The 22,948-nt window shown below is 42.2% G+C and overlaps 1 protein-coding gene across 5 annotated transcripts in view; it reads left to right on the forward strand.

The window, feature by feature from the left end:
- Positions 1-22,948, forward strand: part of nol8 (nucleolar protein 8) — a 63,704-nt gene that overhangs the window by 3,176 nt on the left and 37,580 nt on the right. For 3 of the 5 annotated variants that reach the window (XM_041192076.1, XM_041192074.1, XM_041192079.1), the window contains 3 exons: positions 8,171-8,251; positions 19,057-19,264; positions 20,806-20,868. In XM_041192076.1, coding sequence (XP_041048010.1) covers positions 19,126-19,264; positions 20,806-20,868 — 202 coding nt within the window. In that variant the 5' untranslated portion in view covers positions 8,171-8,251; positions 19,057-19,125. The remainder of the gene's footprint in view (positions 1-8,170; positions 8,252-19,056; positions 19,265-20,805; positions 20,869-22,948) is intronic. The other 2 variants (XM_041192077.1, XM_041192075.1) reach the window with 1 other exon arrangement.

Below are 22,948 nucleotides of genomic sequence, written 5' to 3' on the forward strand. Positions count from 1 at the left end.
TTAAGATGGAGATGAGCAGGAATTTCTTCTCTCCGGCTGTCATTCATGTTTGGCATTCGCTTCCTCAGAAAGTCAGAGAGGCTGTGTCATTGAATATATCCAAGGCTGAGTTAGGCAATCAGATTAGCCATGATCTTATTGAATGACAGAGCAGACTTGATTGGCTGAATGACCTCCTCCTGCTCCAATTCATCATTATGTGGAGCGACACTGAGTTAGAGAGAATTTACGCTTCATGTCATCCAGTAGCCCTTGCTGAAAGGTAAGGACACAAATTATCTGTGATGCCCATAATTGAAAAAAGCCTGTTGACTTGTAATTATTGGTTCAGAACAGAAGAAATAGGGGTAGGCCATATGGCCCTTAGTGCCTTTTCCACCATTCAATTAGATCATGGCTAATCTTCCTCAACTGCACTGAAGTGCTGCTTTAGGCTGCAGTACAGTGCTTAAGTTGGAGTTTGGTGATACAGTGCTTAAGTTGGAGTTTGGTGACTGAGGGGGTTCAGTGAGGAGGAAACAAGGTGACCCTTTGAGTACTGTGAGTACAGTTGGGAAGTATTTGCTACTTTTATCGCTTATAGTTTTTAAGGTCTTATTTTGTGGTTCATCCTTTGTAAGGGCTATATAGTGTATCAATGAGGAGCAGGGAAGAAGGGCCCTAGAGTAATTGATATTATTTGATATTAAGTATCTTCCAAAAGATTTAATTTAATTTAAAGAGGTAAGGCATGGCAGGAGAGCCCAGAGCCGTGGTGTGCTCCTCTTGCTCAATGTGGGAAGCCGGGAACATTTCCAATGCCCTGGGCCAACATGTGTGCGGGAAGTGTCTCCAGCTGCAGCTCCTGGAAGCCCGGGTTTCCGTGAGCATCTACGCAGGCTAAGTGTCCACAGGCAGGGAGGGAATGGGTGACGATCAGGCAGAGCAAGAGGCCTAGGCAGGCAGTGCAGGAATCTCCTGTGGCTATACCCCTGCAGTATAGATATACCGCTTTGGATACTGTTGAGGGGAGTGGCCTCTCAGGGGAAAGCAGCAACACCAAATTTGCTGCACCACAGTTGGCTCTGCTGCACAGGGGAGGAGTAAAAAGTGTGGGAATGCAATAGTTATAGGGGATTCAATTGTAAGGGGAATAAATAGGCATTTCTGTGACAGCAAACGAGACTCCAGGATGGTATGTTGCCGCCCTGGTGCTAGAGTCAAGGATGTCTCAGAGCGGCTACAGGATATTCTGAAGGGGGAGGGTGAGCAGCCAGTGGCTGTGGTACACATTGGTACAAACGACATAGGTTAAAAAAAGGGATGAGGTCCTAAAAGCAGAATACAGGGAGTTAGGAAGTAAGTTGAACAGCAGGACCTCAAAGATAGTGATCTCAGGATTACTACCAATGCCACGTGCTAGTCAGAGTACAAATAGCAGGATGTATCGGATGAATTCATGGCTGAAGGGATGGTGTGTGGGGGAGGGTTTCAGATTCCTGGGACATTGGGACCAGTTCTGGGGGAGATGGGACCAATATAAACTGGACGGGTTACACCTGGGCAGGACCAGGACTGATGTCCTAGGGGGAATATTTGTTTGAGCGGTTGGGGAGGGTTCAAATTAAAATGGCAGGGGGATGGCAATATATGCAAAGAGTCAGAGGTGGGGGGGGTTCAAGGACAATAACAAAAGACAGAAAAGGGAATAAGAAAAGTGATAGGCAGATAAATCAAGGGCAAGAATCAAACAGGGCCTCAGTGAAAAATAGTGGGAATGGGACAAGTAATGTTAAAAAGACAAGTCTTAAGGCTTTATGCCTTAACAGGTGGAGCATTCACAATAAAGCGGATGAATTAACCGCACAAATAGATGTAAACATGTATGATATAGTCGGGATTGGGGAGACAAAGCTGCAGGGTGACCAGGGATGGGAACTCAACATCCAGGGGTAGTCAGTATTTAAGGACAGACAAAAAGGAAAAGGCGGTGGAGTTGCATTGCTGGTTAAAGAGGAAATTAACACAATAGTGAGGAAAGATATTAGCTCCGATGATGTGGAATCTGTATGGGTAGAGCTGAGAAACACTAAGGGGCAAAAAATGTTAGTGGGTGTTGTATATAGACCCCCAAACTGTAGTGGTGACATTGGGAATGGCATTAAACAGGAACTTAGAGATGCATGCAATAAAGGAACATCTGTAATTATGGGTGCCTTTAATCTGCATGTAGATTGGGCAAATCAAATTAGTAATAATACCATAGAGGAGGAATTCCTGGAGTGTATATGGGATGGTTTTCTGGACCAATACGTTGAGGAACCAACTAGAGAACAGGTCATCCTAGACTGGGTATTGTGTAATGAGAAAGGGATAATTGTCAATCAAGTTGTGCGAGGCCCCTTGGGGATGAGCGACCATAATATGATAGAATTTTTCATCAAGATGGAGAGTGACGTAGTTGATTCTGAGACAAGGGTCCTGAAAAAATAAAGGAAACTACGTTGGTATGAGGCACGGTTGGCTATGATGGACTGGGAAACGTTACTTAAAGAGATGACGGTGGATAGGCAATGGCAAACATTCAAAGAGCGCATGGGTGAACTGCAACAATTGTTTATTCCTGTCTGGTGAAAAAATAAAACAGGAAAGGCGGCCAAACCATGGCTTACAAGGGAAATCAGATATTATTAGATCCAAGGAAGAGGCATACAAATTGGCCAGAAAAAACAACAGACCCGAGGATTGGGTGCAGTTTAGAATTTAGCAAAGGAGGACCAAAGAATTGATTAAGAAAGGGAAAATAGAGTACGAGAGTAAGCTTGCTGGGAACATAAAAACTGTCTGAAAAAATTTCTATGGGTATTTGAAGAGAAAAAGATTGATGTAGACAAATGTCGGTCCCTTACAGTCAGAAACAGGAATTTATAATGGGGAACAAAGAAATGGCTGACCAACCAAATACATACTTTGGTTCTGTTTTCACAAAGGAGGACACAAATAACACCAGAAATGTTGGGGAACACAGGGTTTGGTGAGAGGGAGGAACTGAAAGAAATCAGTATTAGTAGGGAAATGGTGTTGGGGAAATTGATGGGATTGAAGGCTAATAAATCTCCAAGGGCTTGATAGTCTACATCCCAGAGTAGTTAAAGAAGTGGCCCTAGATATACTGGATGCATTGATGGTCTTCTTCCGAGATTCTATGGACTCCGGAACAGTTCCTACAGATTGGAGGGTAACTAATGTAACCCCACTATTTAAAAAGGGAGGTAGAGAGAAAACAGGGAATTTTAGACCAGTCAGCCTGACGTCAGTAGTGGGGAAAATTCTAGAGTACATTATAAAAGATTTAATAGCTGAGCTCTTGGAAAACAGGGGCAGAATCGGACAGAGTCAGCATGGACTTATGAAGGGGAATCATGCTTGACAAATCTACTGGAATTTTTTGAGTACGTAACTAGTAGAGTTGATGAGGGGGAGCCAGTAGATTTGGTTTATTTGGACTTTCAGAAGGCTTTCGACAAAGTCCCACATAAGAGATTAGCATGTAAAATTAAAGCGCATGGGATTGGGGGTAGTGTATTGAGATGGATGGAAAACTGGTTGGCAGACAGGAAGCAAAGAGTAGGAATAAACGGGTCTTTTTCTGAATGGCAGGCAGTAACTAGTGGGGTACTGGAGGGATCGGTGCTGGGACCCCAGCTATTCACAATATATATTAATGATTTAGATGAGGGAACTAAATGTAATATCTCCAAATTTGCAGATGGCACAAAGCTGGGTGGGAGCGTGAGCTGTGAGGATGATGCAGAGATGCTTCAGTATAATTTGGACAAGCTGAGTGAATGGGCAAATGCATGGCAGATGCAGTGTTATGTGGATAAATGTAAGGTTTTCCACTTTGGGAGCAAAAACAGGAAGGCAGATTATTATCTGAATGGCTATAAATTGAGAGAGGGGAATGTGCAATGAGACCTGGGTGTCCTCGTACACCAGTCACTGAAGGAAAGCATGCAGGTGCAGCAGGTGATAAAGAAGGCAAATGGTATGTCGGCCTTCATAGCGACAGGATTCAAGTACAGGAGCAGGGATGTCTTGCTGCAATTATACAAGGCCTTGGTGAGACCATGCCTGGAATATTGTGTGCAGTTTTGGTCTCCTTATCTGAGGAAGGATGTTCTTGCTATAGAGGGAGTGCAGCAAAGGTTTACCAGACTGATTCCTGGGATGGCAGGACTGACATATGAGGAGAGATTGAGTCGGTTAGGATTATATTCACTGGAGTTCAGAAGAATAAGGGGGGATCTCATAGAGACCTATAAAACTCTAACAGGACTAGACAGGGTAGATGCAGGAAGGATGTTCTCGATAGTGAGGGAGTCCAGAACCAGAGGTCACAGTCTGAGCTTATGGAGTAGACCATTTAGGACTGAGATGAGGAAAAATTTCTTCACCCAGAGAGTGGTGAGCCTGTGGAATTCGCTACTACAGAAAGTCATTGAGACCAAAACATTGTATGTTTTCAAGAAGGAGTTAAATATTGCTCTTGGGGCAAAAGGGATCAAAGGATATGGGGAACAAGCGGGAGCAGGCTATTGAGCTGGATGATCAGCCATGATCATAACGAATGGAGGAGCAGGCTCAAAAGGCCTACTCCTGATCCTATTTTCTATGTTTTAATCCTGACCTCCTGTATGGTTTCCATTTCCCTTGATTCGTTAAGTATCCAAAAATCTTATTAAAATCTCTGTTTTAAATATAATAAACAATCAGACATCCACAGCTCTCTTAAATTGAGAATTCCCAAAGATTCACAACCCTTTGAGTGAAGAAATTTCTCCTTATCTTAGTCCTAAATAGCTGACCCATTATTCAGGTTCTGTGACTCCCAGTTCTAGACCTCCACAGCCAGAGAAAACATCTGCCTTTTCAAGCCCTTTAAGAATTTTACATGGTTCTACATAATCATCTCTCATTCTTCTAAACTCTAGAGGATATCGGCATTATTTATTCAATCTCCCACTATAGGATGACCCCTCTCGTACCAGGAATTAGTCTAATAAACCTATGTTGCACTCCCTCTGAGGCAAATATATCCTTTATTGGATAAAGAAGCCAAAGCTGTACACAGTATTGCAAGTGTGATCTCACCAAGGCCCTATATGATTTTAGTAAGACTTCCTTACACTTGTACTCTAATCCCTTTGTTTAAAGGCTAACATACAATTTGCATTTTTAGTTCCTTGCTATAATTGCATATTAACTTTCCATGATTCATGTACAGAAGCACCCAGATTTGTCTGTCAATTTTTTTGCAGTCTCTCACCATTTATAAAAAAATATGCTTTTCAATCTTTCCTACCAAAGTGGATAACTTTAGATTTCTCCACAGTATATTCCATCTGCACGTCCTTGCCCACTCATGTAACCTGTCTATATCACTTTGCAGCTTCTTTATGTCCTCGTTCCTCATGGCTTGCTTTCCCATTAGCTTTGTGATGCCAGCAAACTTGGATACGTTACATTCAGTCCCTCTTTCTGAGTCATTGATATTGATTGTAAATAGCTGAAGCTCAAGCAGTGATCCTTGAGGATCTCCACTCGGTAAAGCCTGCTGACCCAAAAATGGCCCATTTATTCCTACTTCCTGTTCTAATGATGTTATGATATGGCAGTTCGTATTTGGCAGGCTGACCAAATCCACAAAGGAAACTTGGCCACGCTATCACAATGGTTTTGCAATTTGTATTTATTACAAGAAGGCTTGTGTACTGAAATCAGAAGTAATAAATCCACTACCATCTTTAGAGATTTTAAAGATTAAATTAAAACATTTAAGAAAAGAAGAAAAAAAACATACACAAGATTACAGTCACACAGTTATAACGGTTCCCAAAATTTCTACTTAACCAAATTCCCAACTACACACCCCCTTTATGGCAACAGTCCAAATAGATTCCAAATTTATAAAGTCATCCAGCAATTTTACCATAAGCACCCACTGGACAATGAACTTCCAAAAGCTTTTAACACAACTTTGGTTATTGGAACTGCAAACTTGCAGGGTGGCTAGAGGCTTTTCCCCAAGTCTGTTTCACACACTCAGCTTTCAAGATCTCTCACTGCCACACTTCACACAGCCTTCCATCCTTCTATAAATATATTTCTCCCTTTTTGTTCTGCAAAACTCATTGTTTCCACTTATCTTTAGAAGTTATTTTTCCCAGAATATAAAAAATCATTTTTGTTATCATTATGGCCAGCACATTTGGGAAAAATCAACATAATAATCTTGCCTTATTTATCTTGCCAGTTGTACAAATCTTATCATGTCCCTTTGAAAATCAAACACTTCTCCATTTATCTAAAAATGCAAATTTCATTCACACCATACCTGTTGACCTCACCCTAGCTCTACCCATCTTCATTTCAAACGCCTGTTTTGCACCTCACTTCTTTGATAATTTAAACCTTGCAGCCTAATCATCTCTAATTTAATTAAATTAGCCATACTCACAGAACAACACACACATGCCTGCTTTAAAATATCTCTCAATATTATGAAAAATATGATAATTTCTTGACAATGAGCCCCAATTTTGTGAAATAACATATTGTGTGGAATCTTTATTGAATGCTTTTTGAAAATCTTAAAATACTACATCACTGGTATCCCAAAACTCACCCTGCTATAGTTACAACCTCACAGAATACCAACAGATTTATCAAACCCATTTCCTTTGCATAAATTCTTGATTATGATGCAGAAAATGTTGAGTTTTCATTTTGCTCTTCTGTCATTACTTGCAAAATTGATTGTGAAAATATATGTCTAATGTTCTTCAAATCACCACTGTAGTTCAAAAGTAGCAATAGATAAAACTTTTTTTTACTGGAAAATACTTTGCATGGTTTCACCATTTATAGCACTAATCCACTAGAGGGAGTATGAAGTGGTAAAGTTAGCTGCATCTGAACAGCAGTCCTCAGTACAGCAGAACAGTTAAGTAACTCAAATTTGTTTCAATCTGTTATGAGGCAGGCAAGGAATTTTACTTAAAAGTATATTTAGGACAAAAGCCAAACTTAATTTTCCTTTAAAGCGTGCATCTTTATTTGCAACTGTCATGCATAATTCCCTAACCTAGAGGGCAACTAAACAATGTTTCCCATGTTGTTTAATTTTAAGTGGGAAATGCATTTTGATACTGTAATTACTGGCTACGTACTTATTCCATAAGCGACACAGCAATAATTCACTTGAATATAGTCCTCCACCTTTAATGTACTCCGAATCTCCTGGATGATATCTGAAGCTCATGTCAGTTTTGTGGTTCAATGATTATGGCAGACACATTCATGTGAACAGGATTTTTCTGCTATTAGTGTTCAGTAGTAAAATTAACAGCCCCAGATACTCTCCAGGGAATTTGGAGTATATTAATGATTACAAAGAGAAAGAAACAAGATTTTAATTTCTATAGCTCCTTCCACAACCCAAAGGGCTTCAGAGCCAATAAAGCACTTTTAAAGTGTAGTCACTGTTGTAATATAGCAAGCACAACAGCAAATTTGCATACAGCAAGTCCCCTCAAGAAGCAATGTGCTAATGAACAAATAATCTTTTTTTTAAGCGATATTGATTGGCCAGGACACCAGGGTAACTGCCCTACTATTCTTCAATGTAATATCATGAAACCTTTTACGTTCACCTGAGAGCAGACTGTTCAATACATTTGGGATCAAATGTGAAACCAAGATGCGAACAGACTGGTTTAATCTGAAATTGTTGTCAGGGAAAGGAATGGAGACAAAGAATTATGGATCAGGGACTAAAAACAATGGCTTTAGTTTTCCCAATATTTAATTGGAGGAAATTTCTGCTTGTCCAGTACTGGATTTTTGATGAGCAGTCTGATAGTTTAGCAACAGTGGAGGTGTCAGAGGTAGTGGTGAGATAGAGCTGGGCAATATAAGTAGCGATGACTCTATTAACAATTAGATACCATGTGCTCATTACCTATTTGGATAAACTGTTGACACAGGTAATGTGACTAGTTTGTTCTGATAAAGTGAAAAATTCTCAATTTGATTTGTTGATCTTTAAAGGAAATTATAATTAAATATACTTTGTAAGATAATAAACACAGAAAAAATACATTATTAAATATGTGCTTTGTTTCTTCAGTGCTTACCATGGGTTCTTCCTTACCTAGAATGTCCGTGCATGAGATGTGGTGATTTATCGGTGTGATAGTTGTGAAGACAGGTGAGAAAGGAGTGCTGCCATTTCCAGAAGGCTGTAATTACAGTGTGATAAGTTTGCATAGATATTTTTCATTGTATATGTGGACAGCAGAATTTCTAACAAATATATAATGCTAAGAATGCAATGTATGATTTTAAAACTGGGAGCTGCAAGACATCTGCATGTTTTGGGGGACCTGGACTCTGCTTCACCAGAAGGCAACACTTGGTCTTGGCTCCCCGAGTACTCTGCTGTGGGAGATCAACTGGTATAAAATACTTACTCTACATGAATTATATGCACATTACAAATTAAAATTCCAATGAGTGAAATCCCAGGGATCTGTCCATAAATTTGAGTTAAGCAGGGCTTTGTGGTAGCCAAGGCTGCATTCCCACATGAATGCATCTCTATGTAACCCAATGTACCTACAAATGGATCTATGTTAAAAATAACATTCAAATGCCAAATGAAAACAATGTAAAGCAGTAAATGTATGAAAAAGTCTTTCTTCAACTTGTTCACACCTTACAATGGCCTGACCTTGTAAAAGTCCAGACCTTTGCATTGAAAAATGTCGCGAGTTGGCTCTGGGAAAAATGCTGTAATCTTTTTCTGCTTAGCGTGCTGTCTTCCAATGTGCATGACACAGTCCACCATGTCTTCAATTCAAACATGTTTCGTGCTACAGTGCGAAATCCCAGAGCATCTCTACAGGGTTTGTGGCATCGGTTTGGGAAACATGTATGCGAGCGGGCAGGTATTCATGGGACTCTTCAGGGTCATCGGCGTCCTCAGGCTCATCAGTTGAAGAACGTACTGCATCAACGATGGCATCATTTATCAGTTCCATCATGCAGTGTATGGCATCAGGCACCCCCTTGTAAGTTTACATGGTTGCCTTTGCTGGAATTTCCATGCCGACCTCCCGCAGGTGAGAGAGAAGTGTCTCATCATCGGATTAGTTGGCCTCGCATTGCTCCTCCCAACTCTTGATGTTTTGTGTGGTCATAACCTTTTTGAATTCGGTGTGGTGGCAGCAGTTGGTAATTGTGCCGTCCGTCACTATCTTCCACGCCATCTACACCTTCTTCATCATGAACATAGCCACTAGAGTTCTTGGATTCTGCTTCTTCTTATCAATGGCTCGATGACCTGAGAGGTCACCTGCCTTCAGCCGAGGTTCCTAACCACCCCCTGATCCATTGGCTGAAACTTGCAAAAGGTTTGGGAGGCAGAATCATCAGCTTAATGCTTTGGAGGCCAGTGATGTTGGTGTGTGCGGGACAGTTGCCTGTAATAATAACAGCCCTCCTTTTCTTTTGATGATACGTTTTGTCCATTTTCCTGATCCATGCCTCAAAAATGAGGTTATCCAGACGGTTTTGTTAACCTCCCATACTGTGTGGGTACTGTTCTGACATTTGTAAAGCACTGTGGCTTATTGGACTTTCTTATAACAAGAAGCAGCAGCCTTTCAGTGCCATCCATGTTAGCACAGACCATAGCAGTGACATGTTCCTTGCTCCACTTTCCACCATTATACACCTCACCTTTAAATATCAAAGTGTGGTCTGACAAAAGGCAAGAAACAGTCCAGTTTCATCCATTTTAATGCCTCGTGGTGCATACTGGTTCAAGACATGGGCAAGACCATTTTTGTAGCCAATCATCTGTCATTGCTACCGTAACCGCCACACCCTCACTGCTTACCGCGCAGCAGATGATGCCACACCTTGTCTTGAATCAGTCCAGCCATCTGTCACTGCAGGTGAACTCCATGTGGCCCAGCTTCTTTGCTAGGGTGACTCCACTTTCCTGTAGGATTAGACCAGAGATGTGAATGTTCTCTGCTTGTGCTATCTTGAACCACGTTAGAGCTTCTTCAGCATTGGGGTAGGCAGCCGTTCTCATCCTCTTCCTTGTCGGAGAGAATGCCAGCTTGTCAAACTGTTCCAAGATATTCTCCTTGGCTTTCAGAATGGTGGACAAACTTGATGGTGGAGTCTAAGGAATTTGCTATTCTACCAATGGAATTGGTTGATGACTTTGACGTAGAACCATAGAAAAGTTACAGTACAGAAGGAGGCCATTTGGTCCACCTTGTCCATGCCAGCCCGAGGACATCCAGGTGCCCTTTCTAATCCCACCTTCCTGCACCCGGCACATAACCCTGCAGTTTACAGCACCTAAGGTGCAGATCCAGGTACTTTTTAAAAGAGTTTAGAGTTTCTGCCTCTACCACCAACTTGGGCAGCAAATTCCAGACACCCACTACCCTCTGCATAAAAAAAGTTCTTCCTCATGTCCCCCCTACACCTTCTGCCACTTATCTTGAATCTCTGTCTCCTGGTTCTAGAATTCTCCACCAATGGAAACAATTTTATCCTGTCCATTCTATCTGTTCCCCTCATAATTTTGTACAGCTCAATCAAGTCACCTCTCAGCCTTCTTTGTTCTAAGGAAAATAACCCCAACCTATCCAATCTCTCCTCGTAGCTACACTTTTCTAACCCTGGCAACTTTCTTGTAAACCTCCTCTGCACTCTCTATTACGTCCTTCCTGTAATGTGGTGACCAGAACTGCACACAATACTCCTATTGTGGCCTCACCAGTGTTTTATACAATTCCAACATTATATCCTTACTTTTATATTCTATACCTCTGCCAATGAAGGAGAGCATTCCATATGCCTTCTTTACAACTTGTCTACTTGAACTGCTGCCTTCAGGGACCTGTGTACTTGTACACCAAAGTCACTCACTTCATCTACCCCTCTTAGTATATTCCCATTTATTGTGTAATCCCTGTAACTGTTTGACCTCCCTAAATGTATGACATCACACTTCTCTATGTTAAAATCCATCTGCCACTTTACCGCCCATTCCAATCCATCTATATCGTTTTGGAGATTATGACCATCCTCTGCACTGTCCACTACTCGGCCAATCTTTGTGTCACCTGCAAATTTCTCAATCGTGCCCCCCTCCCAATTCACATCCAAATCGTTAATATATTACACAAACAGCAAGGGTCCCAACACCACATGAGCCAACTTTCCATTTGAGGGGGCACCCATCGACCATTACCCATTGTTTCCTGTTACAAAGCCAACCTTTTATCCAGTTTGCCACATTACCCTGAATCCCATGGGCTTTTACCTTCCTGACCAATCTGCCATGTGGGACCTTGTCAAATGCCTTGCTAAAATCCATGTACACAACATCCACTGCACTACCTTCATCAACCCTTCTTGTCACTTCCTCAGAGAATTCAATCAAATTTGTGAGGCAAGACCTTCTTTTAACAAATCCATGCTGACCGTCCCTGACTAGTCTATGCCTTTCCACATGACAATTAATCCTTTCTCTCAGGATTGATTCTAGTAATTTGCTCACCACCAATGTAAGACTAACTGGCCTATAATTGTTTGGCATTTCCTTTGATCCCTTTTTAAACAATGGAACTACGTTTGCATTTCTCCAGTCCTCCGGTACCTCCCCTGTATCTAGTGAAGATTGGAAAGTCATCCTCAGAGCATTTGCTATCTTCTCCATGACTTCCTTCAGCAGTCTCGGAAACAATCCAAAACAAAAACAAAAATACCTGGAAAAACTCAGTAGGTCTGACAGCATCTGCAGAGAGGAATACAGTTAACGTTTCAAGTCTGTATGACTCTTCAACAGGACTAACGAAAAATTGAAAAGAGGTGAAATATAAGCTGGTTCAAGGGGGATGGGACAGGTAGAGCTGGATAGAGGGCCAATGATAGGTGGAGATTGCCAAAAGAAAGACAATATGGCAAAGAGATGTTGACGGTGGTGATATTAGCTAAGAAATGTGCTAATGGTGATATTAAGGGTAGAAAACAGGATGAGCAAGGTACAGATAGCCCTAGTGGGGGTGGGGTGGGGGGGGAAGGGATCGAAATAGGCTAAAAGGTAGAGATAAAACAATGGATGGAAATACATTTAAAAATAACGGAAATAGATGGGAAAAGAAAAATATATATAAATTATAGGAAAAGGGGGTATCAGAAAGGGGGTGGGGTTGGAGGAGAGAGTTCATGATCTAAAGGTGTTGAACTCAATATTCAGTCTGGAAGGCTGTAAAGTGCCTAGTCGGAAGATGTGGTGCTGTTCCTCCAGTTTGTGTTGAGCTTCACTGGAACATTGCAGTAGGCCAAGGACAGACACGTGGGCATGAGAGCAGGGTGGTGTGTTGAAATGGCAAGCGACAGGGAGGTCTGGGCCATGCTTGTGGACAGATCGAAGGTGTTCCGCAAAGTGGTCACCCAGTCTGCGTTGGTGTCTCCAGTGTAGAGGAGACCGCATTGGGAGCAGCAAATGCAGTGGACTAAATTGAGGGAAGTGCAAGTGAAATGCTGCTTCGCTTGAAAGTGTTTGGGCCCTTGGATGGTGAGGAGGGGGGAAGTAAAGAGGCAGGTGTTGTACCATCTGTGGTTGCATGCTAAGGTGCCGTGGGAAGGGGTTGAGTTATAGGGGGTGATGGAAGAGTGGACCATGGTGTCCTGGAGGGAATGATCCCTGCCAAATGCTGCCGGGGGGGTGAAGGGAAGATGTATTTGGTGGTGGCATCATGTTGGAGTTGGGGGAAATGGCGGAGGATGATCCTTTGAATGCGGAGACTGGTGGGGTGATAAATAAGGACAAGGGGGACCCTATCATGTTTCTGGGAGGGAGAAGAAGGTGTGAGGGCAGATGCGCGGGAGATGGGCCGGACACGGCTGAGGGCCCTGTCAACCACCGTGGGTGGAAAACCTCAGTTAAGGAAGAAGGAAGACATGTCAGAGGAACTGTTTTTGAAAGTGGCATCATCAGAACAGATGCGACAGAGGTGAAGGAACTGAGAGAATAGGATGGAGTCCTTACAGGAAACGGGGTGTGAGGAGCTGTAGTCAAGGTAGCTGTGGGAGTCGGTAGGCTTGTAATGAATATTGGTGGATGGTCACCAGAAATTTAGACACAGAGGCCAAGTAAGGGAAGGGAAGTATCGGAGATGAACCATGTGAAAATGATGGAGGAGTGGAAATTGGAAGCAAAATTAATAAACTTTTCCAGGTCCAGACGAGAGCATGAAGCAGCACCGAAGCAGTCATCAATGTACCGGAGAAAGAGTTGTGGGAGGGGGCCGGAGTAGGACTGGAACAAGAAATTTTCCACATACCCCATAAAGAGACGGGCATAACTGGGGCCCATGCAGGTACGTGTAGCCACACCTTTTATTTGGAGGAAGTGAGAGGAGTTTAAGGAGAAATTGTTCAGTGAGAGAACGAGTTCAGCCGACGGAGGAGAGTAGTGACGGATGGGGATTATTCGGGCCTCTGTTCGAGGAAGAAGAGGAGATAATCCATCTGGCCCTGGTGACTTATCAACTGTCAAGGATTTCAGCCCTTCAAGTACTTCTCTCTTCACGACTAGATCATCCAATAACTCGCAGTGTTCCTCCTGGACTACTATATCTACATCCTCCCTTTCCTTTGTAAACACAGAGACAAAATATTCATTCGAAACCCTTCTCACAGCCTCTGCATTTGCACACAAGTTTCCATCTTCATCTCTGATAGGTCCCACTTTTTTCTTAACTAATCTTTTAGCATTAATGCATTGGTAAAACATCTTTGGGCTATCTTTAACTTTACTTGCTAATCTTTTTTCATGCCCTCTCTTTGATTTCCTTATTTTCTTTTTTACTTCATCCCTTCACTTCCTATATTCGTCCAGGCTATCTGCAGTGCTTAGTTCTTTGTGCCTATCATACGCTTTCTTTTTCTGTTTGATCTTCCCCTGTATTCCTCTAGACAACCAGGGGGTCTAGATTTGGCAGTACCACTCTTATTTTTGTAGGGGACATGTCTACTTTGTACAATTAGGATCTCGCTTTTTAGTGCTTCCCACTGGTTTTCCACTGTTTTAACTTCCAGCAGTGCTGTCCAGTCCACCTCAGCCAAGTCCCTTCTCATTTCTGCAAAATTTGCCTTCCCTCAGTTCCAGACTTTTACTCCTGCCTTATCCTTGTCCTTTTCCATAGTAATGCTAAATCTAACTGAATTGTGATCACTGCCCCCAATATGGTTGCCAACTGTCATTTCACCCACTTGCCCTTCTTCATTCCTCAAGACTAGGTCTAGAATTGCCTCTCCTCTCGTTGGGTTTGTCACTAATTGGTTGAAAAAATTTTCCTGGACACATTGCATGAACTTTTCTCCCTCAGTGCCCCTTGTATTGTTTGAATCCCAGTTGATATTAGGATAGTTGAAGTCTCCTACTATCATTGCCCTCCTGTTCTTACAAGCAGAAATTTGCCTACATATTTGTTCTTCTATCTCCCTTTCACTATTTGGGGGTCTGTAGTATACTCCCAGTAGTGTGACTGCCCCTTTTATATTTCTAAATTCAATCCATAAAGTTTCGTTTATTGACCCATTTAGTATATCATCCCTTCTCACAACTGGAATTGATTCTTTAACCATTCGTGCTACTCCCTTCCTTTTTTATCTCCTACTCTATCATGTCTGAAGACTCTACAACCAGGCATTATAAGCTGCTAGTTTTGTCCCTCCTTTAGCCAGGTCTCCGTTATATGACATCTTGCTGCTATGTGTCTACCTGTGCCCTTAACTCATTTACCTTGTTTGTAATGTTCCCTGTATTGATGTATAAATGGTTTAACCTTGTCAATTTCCCTTTCTGGACACTTTGTAAACTTTGCTTCTCTTGTAATTCCATGTCTATCACAACGCCCCTAGCTAATGTTCTGCCTCCATTTTTCTGATCTGAATCTGACCTATCTGATCCTACTCCTGGGATCCCATCCCCTGCCACGCTAGTTTAAATACTCCCCAACAGAACTAGCAAAAGCCCCCGCAAGGGCACTGGTCCCAGCTCTGCCTGGGTGCAGCCCGTCCGGTTTGTACACGTCCCAGTGCCTCAAGAATCTGAATCCTTTCTGGCTACATTATCTCTCCAGCCATGTGTTAATTTGATCTATCCTCTTATTCCTGCTCTCACTAGCACGTGGAACTGGGATTAATCCTGAGATTACTACATTTGAGGTCCTGCATTTTAATTTATCTCCTAACTTCCTGTGCTGAGCTTGCAGGTCCTCATCCCTTAGTTTACCTATGTCATTGGTATCAATGTGTACCACGGCCTCTGGCTGCTTACCTTCCCTCTCCAGAATGACCTGCAGCCGCTCTGTGACATCCTGGACCCTGGCACCAGGGAGGCAACCTACCATCCTTGATTCACGTTTGCGGCCACGGAAGTGTCTACCTGAATCCCCTATCACTATAGCCTTGCCACTTGTTTTCCTCCCGCCCTCTGAGCAGCAGAGCCACCCACGATGCCGTGATCTTGGCTGTTACTGCTTTCCCCTCAGATCCCACTCCCCTAACAGTATCCAAAGTGGTATATCTGTTAGAGAGGGGGATGACCACAGGTGACTCCTGCACTACCTTCCTGAGTCTTTTACTGTTCCTGATGGTCGCCCATTCCCTTTATGCTTGTGTAATCTTCACCTGTGGTGTGACCACCTCGCTAAACGTGCTATCCATGACTTGCTCAGCATCGCGGATGCTCCACAATTGAGTCCACCTGCAGCTCTAGCTCCGAAATCCGGTTAGCTAGAAGCTGCATTTGGACACTCCTTCCGCACACATGATCACCAGTGTCTCTCATTTCCCACATTCTGCAGGAGGAGCATATCACAGGTCTGAGTTCTCCTGCCATGACATCCCTCTCGATAAAGCGAGTTACTCCCTTAAAAAATACGCGAGCTCGGGGCCTTATTTATGTTAGCTAGGAACTGTATTTCTTGATTAATTATACTTGTACACTACTACTCTATACTTTTTTTTAAGCTCCTACCTCAGTATTAAGCAATGAATTACTTTAATAGATTGGAAAAAAACTCACTAGGATTTACTCACCAATCAGCTGCTTTTTTTTAAAATCCACTTTCAGAAGAGTTCCCTCGCAGGTCTGGTGCACTCCTGAGGTACTGCCTCTCCCTCTCTCTTTTTTTGGTTTGAGGAGGAGGGAGGGATGGAAACATTACAGCAATGTAATGTTTGGGGCTATTCTGTTCTCTGACATAGCCAGAATTTTGTGTCATCCGAGTTTGACTCATTGCGATTTTGCTACATTTTGATGTTCTGTTTCCTTAAATATTTACATTTATTTGCACGACAATTCCACAATTATCGCCACATTAAATACAATTTTAGGATATACCATTTTATCAATTAATTATATTTACTTCATTTCAATTTCTGTGATTTACTGTATTTTGCATTCATTTCTCTACTTGTATCATCATTCCCTTTATTGTCAACAGCACCTAAAATATACCACTAAAATGGAATATGTTCCGTACATTTTTTCTCTTTATAAAACAACATATCTTCGAAATTCCATCGAACAACACCACAGCAGATCCACTATATATAAAATCTATATATAGTAGATGATAGGCAGTCCATTTTGGATCAAGATGAGGAGGAATTTCTTCAGTCAAAGGGTGGTGAATCTTTGGAATTCTCGGCCCAAGAGTGTTGTGGAGGCTCAGTCATTGAGTATGTTCAAGACTGAGATCAATTGATTTCTACATATTAAAAACATCAAGGGACTCAAGGCTAATGCAGGAAAGTAGCGTTGAAGTAGAAGAACAGCCGTAACTTCATTAAATGGCAGAGTGGGCTCTAAGGGCTGAATGGCCTACTGCTCCTATTTTTTATGTTCTGATGAATATCCAGATGATACAAGGAAATGTATGATTTCATTGGTAACAGCAAGAATGAGAAGCTCAAGGACTTCTTTATCACTAAGAAAACCATCATCTGTTCAGTTGCCCCTGCCACTTCCCTCCCTTGCCCTACCCCACCACGTCACCCTTTCCCTAAGATTCCCCTGCCCTAGCCTTGAACGTGCATCTTTTTCTATTTTCTCTTCTATTTCCCACCCCACCGCTCCCTCCAAGCTTACCTTGTGCACGAGCCCCACCTCTTGCTCCCTCCACTTTATTCCCACCCAAATTCCCTTCCTGGCCCTCAGGTTAACTGATATTATTAATGATATTGTCCTACACCCCCGCCCTTTCAAACTGCCGTTGTCACCCCCTCCTCAAAAACTCCACCCATGAAGTTTCTGGCCTTGCAAACCACTGCTTCCATTTGCAACCTCCCTTTCTTCTCAGGTCCTTAAACCTGCTGTTGCTTCCCAAATCCTTGCCAATCTTTCCTGGAACTCTGTGTTTGAACTCCTTCAATTAGATTCCACCCCTGCTCCAGTACTGAATGCTCATAACAAAGTCACAAAGGACAACTTATCTGACTGTGAGCATGGTAGATTATCCCTTCTTGACCTGACTGCATGCTTTGAAACAGTTAATTACATGCTTCTCCATTTCCAACTGGACTAACTCTGGTTCATTCTTATTTATCTAATCCTCGCCAGAGAATCACCTACAATTACTTCCCTTCCCACTCCTACACCGTTAACTCCAGAGTAGCTCAAGGATCAATTCTTTCCACCCTCCTGTTTCTCACCTACATGTTGTCCCCGCAACAGCATAATCCAAGAACACTGATGTCAGGTTCTACATGTATGCTAACATCACGCAGCTCTCCCTCAGCTTCACTGCTCTCGATGCCTCTGTACTGGCTCTGGTACTACTTGTCTAATATCAGCACTGACTGAGCAGAAATTTCTCCCAACTAAATATTGGGAAGACCAAAGCCACTGTCTTTGGTCCACACCACAAAATGCTTTCTCTAGTCACTGATTCCATCCCTCTCCCTGCCAACTGGCTGAGGCTGGACCAGACTATTTACAGCCTTGATGTTGTGTTTGACCCAGAGCTGAGCTTCCAACCACATAGAATTTAATTATCAAGAGTGGACATTTCCACCTTGTTAGCATTGTCCAATTTGGCCCCAAGTCAATTCATCTGTTGCTGAAACCCTATCCATTACTTGTTACCTCCAGACATGACAATTCCAATGCTCTCCTACTGACTTCTAATGTCCGTAAGCTTGAGGTCATCCTCACCCTAACTCATGTGAAGTTCTATTCACCTATTGTGTGCTTGCTGACCTGCAGTGGCTCCCAGTCCAGCAACACCTCAAGTTTAAAATTCTCATCCTGTTTTCAAATTTCTATATGGCTATGCCCCTCCCCATCTCTGTAATTTCTTCCAGCCCTTCGACCCTCCTTGATCTCTGTGCTCCTCCAGTTCTGGCCTCTTACAAGTCCCAGGTTTTGTTTACAGCCATGTCTTCAGCTGCCTAACCTTTAAACTCCGAAATTTCCTCCCTAAACTTCTTTGCATCTATATCTCACAATTCTCTTTTCAGACCTTGCTTAAAGCCTACCTCTTTGACCAAGCTATTGGCTGCCTGCTCTAATATCTCTATGTGGCTCAGTGTCATATTTTGTTTAATAACTCTCCTTTGTAGTGCCTTGGAACATTTTAGTGCAGTAGAAATGCTGTGTAGAAGCAAGTGGTCCCATTGATATCTTCAATTGCTTGTGCAAATACCTTTGCTGTTACTGTTTTCGTCTGCTTTATCTGACATTTCTTTGTTGCCATTTATCCCTTTTTTACTTATTGCACAATATTTATTTTACATTCCATGGCCTTAAATTACAAAAAAAACAAACTTGAATATTTGCAAATCATAAAGAAAAACGGAAGTTATTTGTTTGATCTGCTTGCTCTGTTTATACATTTTGAATGCTATCAGTAACAATTGTGTGTAGTTAATACATGATTCTTAATTTTGTTACCTTATTGTACATTACAGTGTTTTTGGCCTTTTCGTCACAGAGATCTTTTGACATTGTCCAATTAAAATGATGCAACAAACAACAAAATGGAGACAACCAAAAGCTTGAAGCGTTTATTTGTTGGGGGGTTGCATCACATGGTTTCTGAAAGTGAAATTAAAGAAAGATTTAGCACATTTGGAGCTGTGACAGATGTGGACATTGTGTTCAGGAAAGACAGTGAAGGTAATGTTAATGCTCACAGTTAAGCTCAGTTTGTTTGTATTTCAGATATACATGTTTGTTCCATCTAGCTGCTCAATTTGCAAATGTCTGTAATCTCTCGCTCTGTCCCCTACCATGTGCCATTTGCATCCCTTTCATTAAATTTACTGTTTTTCCCCCCTAAAAGCCATGTTTTTTGGATGTAACTTCCACATTTAAAAATTAGCTGTGGCATTAAACTAAGCAAATACTGGATCCGCTTTCTGGAGAAGCTTTTTTTAATTCTTTCATGGGATGTGAGTGTAGCTGGCGAGCCAGCATTTGTTGGCCATTCCGAACTGCCATTGAGAAGTCTTTAAATATTGCAGGTAACTAGATGTATTTAAACTTAATGGCCCAGATTTTGCTGTTGCAATAAGAGAAACCCATCAGGGTTCACCATCATTACGAATGTTAAATTAATAGTAACTTCTGGCATCTGCATATACCCAGTTTGAGTATAGAAATCCAGAAGTTGCTGTCAGTGATCCATGCTGCTCCACAGGGTATGCAGTCAAGTCACTGCAGGCAACAATCTTTAAAAATCACTGAATTGATGTGAACTTCCCCTTTGACGCTGTAACATTGCTGTTAAAAACCCCTGAAAAAGTTATTGTTTCAAGTCCGTATGACTCTTCTTCAGAACTCTCAAGAAGAGTCATACAGACTCGAACCGTTGACTCTGTTTCTCCCACCACAGATGCTGTTAGATCTGCTGAGTTTTTCCAGCATGTTCTGTTTTTCTTTCAGATTTCCAGCATCCGCAGTATTTTGCTTTTACCAGAAAAAGTAATGCCTTGTTAATGAGGTGTAACTGGGTTCTTAACCGTGTACTAAGTCATAACTAAAGAATAATCTTCCTTGCTCTGAAAAACTGATTTCAGATTTGTGTAATGTCAAATTTTTCCATTATGATTGCATGTTATTTTTAAGGTTTATGATATTTCAGCTGTTAATGTATATGTCCCAATCTTTATTTCACGCTCTGTAAAACTTTGGATAATCAATTAATTTGACTTCTTGGATTGCTGACTGTGAAAATGAATGAATTTGATTGGCTGCTAACCCTGCTTGATGACATCATTGTTGCTGGTCACCAAGAGATCTCCTGTCTTGGCACTGGATTCAAATTAATGTCAGTAAAAGTGAAACCCATGTCACAGATCACCAGATCTTTTTGGTCAACTTTCTTCAAGGTCAGCAATGAGCACATTGTCAAATTCTGGGATATTGATTGTTTTTTTTTAACTACAATAACATTCTCATAGATTTTCTTTCTTTCCTTTCTTCCCCTTACCCATCTCTACTGTATGAATATTGCACAAATGAAATACCCAAATTGGTAATTTAGTTGAGAATGAGTTAAAAACTTCAGCTTCCAAGTTGTGAATATTTACTTCAGTCTTGTATCTATCAGATGTTTAATAAAAAGTATATATTGTAAAATGACTGCCCTTTTTAAGGTTTTTGACATGTATCTTATTCTCAAAGCTAACGATTGGCAATTATAATCTGTTTTCCAGGAAATCCTGTGAAGACCTTTGGTTATGTTAATATTAGAACCTCAGAAACTGAATTAAAACGATGTAAGTATGCAATATCATTCAATTTTCTTTACATATTCTCACACAATTTATCTTATATACAGATTCCTTTTTTTATTGCCCTTAAGAAGGTGGTAGTGAGCAGCCTCCTTAAACTGCTGCAGTCCCTGTGGTGTAGGTACACCCACAGTGCTGTTAGGGAGGGAGTTCCAGGATTTTGACCCAGCGACAGTGAAGGAACAGCGATATGTTTCCAAGTCAGGACGGTGAGTGGCTTGGAGGGGAATTTCCACCTGGTGGTGTTGCCACGTATCTGCTACCCTTCTGCTTCTAAGTGGTAGCAGTTTTGGGATGGAAGGTGCTGCCTAAGGAGCCTTGGTGAGTTTCTGCAGTGCATCTTGTCAATGCTGCATATTGCTGCCATTGTTCGTCGGTGACGGAAGGAGTGAACGTTTGTGGAAGGGGTGCCAATCAAGCGGGCTGCTTTGTCCTGGATGGTGTCAAGCTTCGTGAGTTGTTGGAGCTGCATTCATTAGGCAAGTGGAGAGTATTCCACCACACTCCTGGCTTGTGCCTTATAGATAGTGGACAGGATTTTTGAAGTCAGGACAAGAGTTACTCGCCACAGGATTCCTAGAGCTTGTAGCTGGAGTATTTATGTGGCTAAAACAAAAAAATTACCTGGAAAAACTCAGCAGGTCTGGCAGCATCGGCGGAGAAGAAAAGAGTTGACGTTTCAAGTCCTTATGACCCTTCAACAGAACATTAATCATCTCAATTTCTCTGCTCCTCTCACCTATTCTAATCTGTCTCTCTCTGAACTTACTGCACTCTTTTTAAAACATGTTCTGTTGAAGGATCATGAGGACTCAAAACATCAACTCTTTTCTTCTCCGCCAATGCTGCCAGACCTGCTGAGTTTTTCCAGGTAATTCTGTTTTTGTTTTGGATCTCCAGCATCCGCAGTTTTTTGTTTTTATTTATGTGGCTAGTCCAGTTCCGTTTCTGGTCAATGGTAATCCCCCCCAGGATGTTGATAGTGGGGGGATTCAGTGATGGTAACGCTATTGAATGTCATGGGGTGATGGTTAAATTCTCTCTTGTTGAAGATGGCCACTGCCTGGTACTTCTGTGGTGTGAATGTTACTTACCACTTGACAGCCCAAGCCCAGATTTTGTCCAAATCTTGCTGCATTTGGACATGGGCTGCTTCAGTATATGAGGAGTCGCGAATGGCGTTGAACATTGTGCAATCATCAGTGAACATCCCCACTTCTGACCTTATGATGGAAGGAAGGTCACTGATAAAGCAGCTGAAGATGGTTGGACCTAGGACACTCCCTGAGAAACTCCTGCACTGATGTCCAGGTACTGAGATGATTGACCTCCAACAACCACAACCATCTTCTTTTGTGCTAGGTATGACTAACCAGTGGATAGTTTGCCCCTTGATTCCCATTGACTGCAGTTTTGCTGGGGCTCCTTGATGCCACACTCAGTCAAATGCTGCCTTGATATTAAGGGTAGTCACTCTTGCCTCACCTCTGGAGTTCAGCTCTTTTGTCCATGTCTGAACCAAGGCTGTAATGAGGTCAGAAGCTGAGTGACCCTGGTGGAACCCAAATTGAGTGTCAGCCAGTTATTGCTAAGCAATGCTGCTTGATAACACTGTTGATGATCCCTTCCATCACTTTACTGATGATCGAGAGTAGACTGATGTGGCCGGGTTGGATTTGTCCTGCTTTTTGTGTACAGGACGTACCTGGGCAATTTTCCACATTGCTGGGTAGATGCCAGTGTTTTAGCTGTACTGGAACAGCTTTAGGGGTACAGCAAGCCCTGGATCGCAAGACTTCAGTACTGTTGCCGGAATGTTGTCAGGGTACACTGCCTCTGCAGTATCCAGTGCCTTCAGCCGTTTCTTGATATCACGTGGAGTGAATCGAATTGGCTGAAGACTGGCATCTGTGATGCTACCATCCGCTCGGCACTTCTGGCTGAAGATTGTTGCGAATGCTTCACCCTCATCTTTTGCACTGATGTGCTGGGCTCCATCATTGAGGATGGGGATATTATTGGAGCCTCCTCCTGCAGTGAGTTGTTTAATTGTCCACCATCACTC

This window comes from Carcharodon carcharias, chromosome 7 (genome assembly GCF_017639515.1).
Source record: "Carcharodon carcharias isolate sCarCar2 chromosome 7, sCarCar2.pri, whole genome shotgun sequence".
NCBI classification, from domain to species: Eukaryota; Metazoa; Chordata; class Chondrichthyes; order Lamniformes; family Lamnidae; genus Carcharodon; species Carcharodon carcharias.